Source organism: Morone saxatilis, unplaced genomic scaffold (assembly GCF_004916995.1).
Source record: "Morone saxatilis isolate NCDOM2014 unplaced genomic scaffold, NCSU_SB_2.0 Contig14, whole genome shotgun sequence".
In the NCBI taxonomy this organism is placed as follows: Eukaryota; Metazoa; Chordata; class Actinopteri; family Moronidae; genus Morone; species Morone saxatilis.
The window spans coordinates 14,887,920-14,897,290 of record NW_023339696.1 but is presented as its reverse complement, the minus strand read 5'-3'; the positions used below and the strand labels follow the sequence as shown (position 1 = coordinate 14,897,290).

The following is a 9,371-nucleotide window of genomic DNA, read 5'->3' as shown; positions in this document are numbered from 1 at the left end:
CTAACGGACCCCCTTCCCCCAAGTTTGGCCGGGACCCCCTGTCGTACTGTTTGAAGGAGATCAATAAGACAGTCAAACCCAGAATCTCTTCCTTCCGGACACTCAGGAGATCGGTGAGTCACCAGAGGAAAAGGTTTGGGTGCCAGGAGACGTTCACTCATCAGGGCTTACGCATCATCCTGTGGTCCTGAATAAGACTTTTAATGTTTTTAGTACTTAAACATGCAGCATAGCTCCTGGCTCACACTGGCTCTTTTGCTATTCTTAATGTGTATACAAGAACATGTTTTTAGGGTTGGAAAGCAAGAACCACTTTTAAGGATATTATTTCTTTTTCCCTCAGAAGTTTACCCCAGAGAGGATCATGGTAATATGGACAACAAAGCTGGTGTGGGGGTTTCAGTTGTGTGACACAAAATTGGCCACCTTTCCATTACAGCAGATCATCTCATTAAAATAATTTTACCTTAACATAACTCTAATGCTGGAGTTTCTGTGTTTAAACAAATTAACATCCAGGAATCGTGTAATGTGGCAAAAGGCTTTTCCTTTTGAGTCTGTATGTATTGAAGAGGTGGCCACCTGGTGGTGGAGCACGGGAGGGATGCTTGTTAGCTCGACAGGAAACAGAGCAATGCATAACCAATTTCAAAATAACCCATATTGTTTCTGCACATTCTCGGTCACCTTTTCCATCCAAGATATTATTTGTTGAACTTGTAGTAGATAAAGTAATTGCTGCATTGCATTTGTTGCTCCATGGGTGGTGGTTTTGGGTTCAGCTCACTGTTGTACATGTACATGATTTCAAGCCTAACAAAGAGACTAATGTTTTTTCAGTCAAACAATGTATCTTGAGCTGAACTCAACCACAGGTTTGGTTTTCCTCCTCGTTTACCATGGTTACAATGGCTTTGAAACGGTTCAGTGTGAGACCGAGTTCAGTTTTAACCCGCCCTTCCTGTGAACTCTTGTAGCCTACAGTGACGGAGGACTTCGCCCATCTTCCACCAGAGCAGCGCAGGAAGAGGTTACAACAGAAACTAGAGGAAATCTGCAAAGAGCTGCAAAAGGAAGTAGATCAGAGGTGTGTGTGTGTTTGTGTGTGTATATGCGAGTACCTTTCTTCGTATTAATAACATCAATGTTAGAAGTGGAAGTGTGGATATAATATCCTTGCAGTGCACATGAGTGTGTATAACTCTGTGGTGTCTGTGAGTGTTGGAATTGTTTACTCAGCCCTGAGCTCTGCAGGGAACCAATTTCTACTGAAAGTCACTTTCTCCCTTCCTCCCTTGTTCCTTTCTCACTCTCTCTCTCTCTCTCCTCTCTTCAGTGAGGCCCTGGGGAAGATGAAAGATGTTTATGAGAAAAATCCTCAAATGGGAGACCCTGCAAGTCTGGCATCCCAAATAAGCCAGACATCCCAAAATATAGAACGGCTCAGAGGGGAGCTCAACAAGTATGAGGTAATCCCGACCTCTGTTGTTTATGCATATTGTGAGGTCATAATTTAACATTATGAGGTGATCAAGGCCCTTAGTTGTTAATTCTAACATATTATATAGTAACTAGGATATTATTGTTCATTTAATATATTATGAGGAAATTTGATTCCTTGTTGTTCAGCATAGAATATATAGCCTCTTTAATTCAACAGTATGATGTAATCAGATCATCAGCTGTTAATTTGAACTAATGGTTAGGTAATTTAGGAGTACTAACCTAACATATTACATGCTACGTTTTTGTAATCACATTTATCTGTCAGGTGCCCAGGTTATTTTTGTGTTGGCTGGTTGGGAACCACTGTTGATGTGGGCTTGCAAAGCCCATTGAGGCATTGTGTGTGCCATTTGACTATACAAATGAACATGACATGATATATCTATTTCTTCTATTTCCCTCCCCCTCTCTTTGGCTCTCTTTTGTAGACTTGGCTAGCTGAGGCAGGAGGCCGAGGGGACACATTACGCTATAAATCTCACACATTTAACAACAACGGAGCTCATGATGTACACAGGTAACACTAAATTCTATTAATAGACAGTGTGTTTTTGGCACAATGAGGCGTTGTCTGAGAAGCCTGTGTTTCTCTCTCCAGCCCTGATGGAGCTCACTCTGATGAAAGCACTCCTGATCCCTCCCAGGCCATCTATGCTGAGTTTGATGATGACTTTGAGGATGAGGAACTAACTGCTCCTATTGGGAAATGCACAGCCATGTACAACTTCCCTGGTATGTCACAGGCTGTTTTAGCCTTACTCTGCATTCTTGAGGAGCATATGTGTATGATGTGGGGCGTAGCAACTGAACTCTGTAGGCTAGGTCATGTGAAGAATTGTCTTTGATCAGATGTCTCAGTAAAAGGAGATCAGTTTTTTCTAAACTTCAGCTATCCATGGCCTTCATATGAATTGTGAAGCATTTAATGTATTCTTAAGTTTTTGTCAACTGTGGTTGCACATATTTTTCAAAATTATAGCTTGCCTTCTAATCATACATGTCGTTTTTGGCAATATCATAACTGTGTAGGGAGAAAAACATTTCCCAAACCTGAATGAGGAGCGAGTTCACACCCAGAAAATCCTGAGTCAAAAACATTTTTTTGTGGTCTGACTCAATGAGGCTTGTGTAGTCTTGTAAATTAGCAAAGGGATATTTTCTATCATCTAGTTTTTTTTATTTTTTTCAGGTGCCAGTGAAGGAACCATCTCTATGCAGGAGGGGGAGGTGCTGGCCGTGGTAGAGGAGGACAAAGGGGATGGCTGGACCCGTGTCCGTCGGAACAATGGGGATGAGGGCTACATACCTACATCTTATGTCACCATCTCCCTAAACAAATGACTAACACGTGAGGAACCAGAGAACAATAAATTATCACTTCACCAAACTGTATGCAGTTCTTCCAACGGGACCAATCAAAAAGAAGCCACAACACTATGGGCGGGACCACTGGTGTATCTAGAAGGGGATCCAAAGAAGGTGCTTTGATTGCTTCAGAGAGGTGCCCCAAATGGGCAGAGGAATGGTGCTAACAGTATGTTCCTAATGGCTTCCATTACATTATTGTAATTCAAGTTACCTAAGCCACCTAACCACAAGGTTATTTTACTTTTTGAAATGTCACAATAATCTTTTGGTTTTGGTTTAAAAGTGTTGCATGGATTTAAGGCACCATCATGGTACGAGTGCTTGCCTCGTCCTGCAGCCTAATAAGGCATTACCTTCTGAATGTGAGAGGAAGAAGTAGAGGAGGAAGATGAGTGCTGCTGCCACCTTTTACACTGAGTGTTAATATCAGTAATACGTACGAGGAAGTTACCTCACCTGTTTACCTTTTTCAGTTAAAAACTGACCTGCTCTGACCCACGGCAGTCCACTCCACCACTGAACCTAAAATATATGGCCTGTTGCAGTTCTCATTTACTAGCACTTGCAATGATATATAGCACCGTCACTTTGCTTGGACTTGAGATCTTGAGAGTGTCCTCAGGGGATGAGTGAGGTTTGAGGGAGAATCCTTCACTTTTGGTTTTCGGCAATTTGTGAGACCAAAGGTGTGGACAGCTCTCTCGTCATGAAAAATCACATGCACACAACAGTACAAACACTTTAATGTTCAGACAATCACAGCCATATCATCATTTAAGTCGATTTTCAAACTTTAGCAATAACAAGGATAGCTGTTGTTTTTTTTAATAGTTACAACCTGAAAATTGTACTAAGAATAATTTATTACAAATGTGTATGTTCTATAAATACATTTTCAAGCTTGACAGAAGTTGTACTTTGTATTAAGGATGTTCTCACGTTGTCTTTTTCCCTTGCACACATAGAGGACAGTCTGTAGCCACAAAAGGGAGTAAATAATGCACACATAAAATGTGCTACATTAAGACTATTGTATTTATGTAATAAATAATATATATTTTAGCTATCACAACACCACTATTGTCTTATTAGCTTTTTAACCATTCAAATAAAGATTGTTACATTGTGTGAGAGAACTAAAAATCTCTACTTATGTTGCTAATAATGTTTGGATTTACTTCACACCTTCTCAAGTTGATCCACGTCCTGTTTTTATTTTATTATGGAGCCAGCAAGAAGCAGTTACTGCTCATGTGTCTTTGGTGCCTTTCTGGTTAAAAGCATTCTGTATATACCGTTTTTGCATGTAAGACATTTTGTGTTTTTTTCAAGACTTAATAAATATAAAACACATTTCCAAACTAGCAGTGGTTATGTCATTTCTGGACAAATAAACTTTTGAAACGAACATGGTGTCTGTTGGTCCTGTGCAATTTCTTTGTGAACTTGGTGAATTTAAGATTAGATGTTAGACTTCAAACTGTATTGACACCCATTTAAAGAGTTTTGTCCCCAAGAACAACTCAGTTAATACATCTTCTGCTTCCCAGGACAGTTTAATCAATACTTGTGAACAATGTATCACTTTTAACCGAAGCTAGAAACTGAGATTAAAATGTGTCTCCATATACTACAAAATGAGGCAGTGGGTGGATGGAAGGTTGGAGGTTTTTCAGGACCTGAAATTCAAACTAATTAGGTGTGAATTTCATATTTGAAATCTTTTTCAGATATTTTTTGTCTCTAGTTTCATTACACAGTCATGCAAGCATGTAAATGCTTACTGAGCTGTTTTGGATATAGTTGTCAACAGGAAACCATAATATTTGATATCTTATCACAAGACAATCCATCCACACCCACCCATTCTTTTAGCGCTATACATTTTCCATTCTGCTGTCTTTCCTTATATGATTTTGACGGTGTGTAGCACAAATCCATATCCCAAACGATATATATATATAAATATAAATCCACCTTTAGTTAATATAAAAAGAACAGAATTATTTCAGGGTCACATAATTCCTTGGTGCCTGTGACCATCAACTGATCAGAGTACATGCAGTTCATTCTCAGTAGGTGGCACTGTTGCATCATTTCTTAGTGAAGTGGCATAAATCTGCTCTCTACTCTCTCTGCATAATCTTGTTTTCAATATAGGCCATGCATTTGCATACCTGATTAAATTGCACTGGCTTCAAAACCATACTGTTTATAATGACTAATTAAATACCCCCAAATTAGCATGCGCCCCACTTTCATATTCACCTTATTCACAACAGCAGACAAGTGAAGAGAAAGACAGTGGAAGTGAACTTGGTCAAATGCAAGGTCTAAACTAAGTTCGTCTGTCATATTTCTAATGGAAATTAAAAATCACTGTCGAGAATGATGCTCAGCTAAGGGGGGTATGCAACAGTGGCGTGCTGTGGCATTGAGTGACTGGCCAGATGACCGAGGAATCAGCTCATCATTTGTATGCAAAGCCTTAAGTCTCAAGACGCATTAAAGGTCAGCTTTTCAATAAGACTACTGGACCCAGCCAACATCCTTTGCCTGCCTACAGCTGGGAGAAATGACTGCATCCTGGCGTCTTAGCTCAGCCTCGTGGGAGGGAAAAAAAAAAGGGGAAATCCAAACTGAGTAACAGTAGAGAATACGCAGCAGGTTCATAGTCTAAATTAAGCATGTTGCATTCCTGGCCACACTCCAATCACCTCTTGTAACATTATGAATGGGATGTAGAAAAAAAAGCAACATGCTTGGAAGTTTGGACACATGCACACGGAGAGCTACAACAGCAGTTTGAGAATCATTAAAGATTTACCCTTTTAAAACAGACAACAGAGATGGGGTAATTTCACCTCAGCTGTCACAGTTTACTTGTTAACATCTGTTTTCTCTCACCTAACGACACGGATTAGACTGGAGCTGCTCTAGTGGTGTGGAACATACATCCTGCAGAAAGGTTTGGGAAGATGCATTGGCAAGAAGATATAGGTACCACAGTTGTAGAAGATAGCATTTACAAGATAACATCGCTCGTACCTTTTCTACAGCTCTTACATGGGATTAAGATGTTTAATGGTGATGATGTTTTTATATGGTCAGAATGTCACTCTATATAACCTTAACATTTAGAGTGGGATGAAATAAGCCACTTTTCCTTTTAGTCAAAAGAGTTCAAATGAGTGCGCTCAAAATAAAAAAATTTTCTGTAACCTTCTATAAAGGGTTACATCACGTATCATTGCAGAGTCAGAGGTTGAGCATGAAATGACTCTTCAGTGAGAGCATGTGGTCAAGGTTGTAGGTTGTTAACTGTGCCATTAACATGTGTCTCCAGCACCAACCTGGATGTTGGACCTCAGAGGTTGTTGATGTGCCACAGTTTCAGGAAATGTCTTTGTTAAACCTAATAGAGCTCACCTTTCACTTCACTGACCTTATGTCAAGGCTCCTCAAGTTGTCACTATAGCTGATATATAAATGAACAACAACATGATGATCATTAGCAGTTCTTTTAGGTCAGTTGAATATTATGTAACATTGACATGAAAACTGCAGTAAGTGATGTATCATACCCGTTTTATTATCGTGGCTGCTGCTGTTACAAAATAAGCAATTATTTCTCTGCCTGCTGCACCACAGGTGATTAAAGATTTAAGAACTTGATCTTCCAGCAGTTGCTGGAGGAGAAAAAGACAGAGATGGAGGGAAACCTTTAAGCTTTTCAGCAGCTCTGTGTGGTCTAATAGCATATGATTTCATAGTGCTAAACAATTCAAAAAGACAATTCACAAGATTAGTAGGACAATCACTGAATAATTAATATTCCAGGTTCAGAGTTTGTGTAGCACCTACTAAACTGCTGTGTGAATTCATAAATAAACAACTAACTTTTGCAACTGCAAGTCTTTTCATGCAACTTTATTGTAGATTTATAAATAAAAGTCCCTCAGATTAATCACTGCCTCATGTTCATTCCTGCGGCACAGCTTGAGGCCAATTTTCTGTCTGTTTACTACTTCTGTCTTCTCACAGTCTTTCTGCTGAAACTTGTTCCATCCACATCGGTGGTATTCTGTTTTATGTGAATCCAAAGAGGCTGTAATAAGCTTTACCAATCAAAAGTATTTTAATACCACCATCAAGCCTGTATTCAACTGGCGCCAGGAGTAATGCAACACTGCCACAGACTCAGTTGTCAACTTCATCAGTCAGACATAATTCATTAACATTGGAGAAAATCCTATATAACCAGTAAATAATGATCAGTGTAATATTGAATCATCTAATTATCTAACTGAGACAACACAAACTGATTCAGATTTTCATTATATTCAAATTTAACAAATCCCAGTAGAGGCGATTAGCTCTCTTTTTAAGCATTCAGTGTGCTGCAAGCCTTTACAGCGACAATCTCCTTCTTGGTTGATATTTGGCTTTATATGCAGGACAGGCAGATGTAAAACTGCCTTAATTTAACTTTTCTCCTTTATAAAACAGAAAATTTGAAGAAAACAAATGGAAATGCATGTGTGTGTTTTCTGATTTTCTTTGGAAAATGGATTTTGTCAAAGGGCCCAAAATTCTGTTTAGGATTAGGCAGGAGCACCATAAAAAAATAAAAGAAAACAACAACACAGGTTTTAGGCATACATTTAAAAGTGTTTATTTTTATTTACAAGTTAAAATCATGACGATCAAGAATAGAGGTGGTCGGGGTAGGGTTGTGGTTAACGTGACTAAGGTTAGGGCAAGAACCCGGGAACCTTCTTTCTCTGCCTGTAACACTAAGTGAAAACAAACATGTTTGTGGCTTTCTCTGCAGAAAAACAGACAAAATCATAAAACTAGACAAAGGATTACTTTTCTTTTATTTACAATGACAAAAATATTCTAGTTATTCTTCATAACTGCTTAAAAAGCTGTTGTAGATTACATTGTTCACTTGATGGAATATTGTACTGCTCTTCTTGGGAATCTCTCTAAGGCTTTTGATACTTATATACTCACACTTATTTACATTTTGTTTTATAACTTCCATGTGTATTGATTATTCTGGTCGAACCAACTTATTTATAGTACATTTAGAACCCCTAAAATGTTGATTGTGATTGTGATTGATTGTGAAGTGTACCACAATGCTTTCATTTATTAGATACAGTGCCATTTGTATGCAATAATCACAAACCAGGCCTTCTCCATCTTACAGTTGACCTTACCATGACTTGCAATGTCATTCAGATTATCTCTCTTATACAGAAAAGAAGAAAAATCAATATAAAACCCAAATATTAACTATGGAGAATCATAGTGATGCTGCTGCCACTATATCTCATGTGTCATTTTAGTCAGTCAAATACAGTCATATTTTATTTATATAGCTCAAAATTACAAATCACAATTTACCTCAGAGGGCTTTACAATTTGTACAGCATTCAAAGCCTCTGTCCTTTTTATTTCAATAAGTCTAAAATATTCAAAAGCCTAACTTTGTCCATGCTCTGGCTTAGAGGACAGCTTTACAGCCAGGTGATCTTCACTAAGATTTGGATGGTACCAGCACACCAATGTTTTCATTTCAAGGCTTTGCTATTCAAGTTGCAATAATATTTAATGTTCTCTGTTAAATTCAAAACTAGAAACTGAAGCACCAGATCACAGCATAGGTTTGCGTAAAAAAAGTGATTTGCCTCGTGTGGATTTCTGAATAAATAAATCTTAACAAATGTTGAGACTTTTCATAAAAGGGTTGAGGTTATGCACTTTAGCGGTTATGCACTTCATTTTATTCTGAGGACATTTCATTTAAACTGAAACAGAAACAATGAATTTCAAACAAGTAAATAAAAGTTTCGTTTTTCGAAATTCATGTTCATGCAAAACTGATTTACATGTATCACTGCATTACAAATTCACATCACAATTTAAATTAATCTGTTTGGTGGAAAACAAATTTCGCCCATTCGAGAGCCCCCTTCAAACAGAATAAACAAATAGACTTATGTTTTGGGAAGAGATCTCTGAATGCAGTATGAACTGAAGGAATTATAACAGAAAGCAAGACATTTCAATGTAGATTTTTGGGATCTGACTATAATTTTAAGACACACTTGAAACATTGTGAACCTATATCCTTTAAATGGGGTCCTGTGACCGCATGGTAGTCTATTTAAAAAATGGTAGATAGATAGATAGATAGATAGATAGATAGATAAAGATAGAGTAGATGATAGATTGATAGGATAGACGGGGATAATTAGATAGATAGATATACTTTTATTGATCCCCAAGCTGGGAACACAGGCACAGCACAAATTTACAGCACAGTGAACAACAGTAGCAATACAATACAGATAACAATTAGTAAGGAGAACAACCAGACGGATATATATAAAAAAACAATATAAAAATTGTATAATAAAAAATGTAAAAAAGGGTAGTAAAATAAGCTGTATAATTTTAGTGCAAAGTTAGAATAAAGCAATATA

General features: G+C 37.9%; 1 protein-coding gene across 2 annotated transcripts in view; it reads left to right on the top strand.

Moving 5' to 3' along the window:
• Nucleotides 1-4,235, top strand: part of trip10a (thyroid hormone receptor interactor 10a) — a gene marked incomplete in the record, with an annotated part of 16,689 nt that extends 12,454 nt beyond the window's left edge. Inside the window, 7 exon segments of one of the 2 annotated variants that reach the window (XM_035655274.1) lie at nt 1-113; nt 344-367; nt 978-1,087; nt 1,337-1,469; nt 1,935-2,023; nt 2,105-2,238; nt 2,696-4,235. In XM_035655274.1, coding sequence (XP_035511167.1) covers nt 1-113; nt 344-367; nt 978-1,087; nt 1,337-1,469; nt 1,935-2,023; nt 2,105-2,238; nt 2,696-2,847 — 755 coding nt within the window. 2 annotated transcript variants of the gene reach the window in all.
• Nucleotides 4,236-9,371: the final 5,136 nt, after the last annotated feature.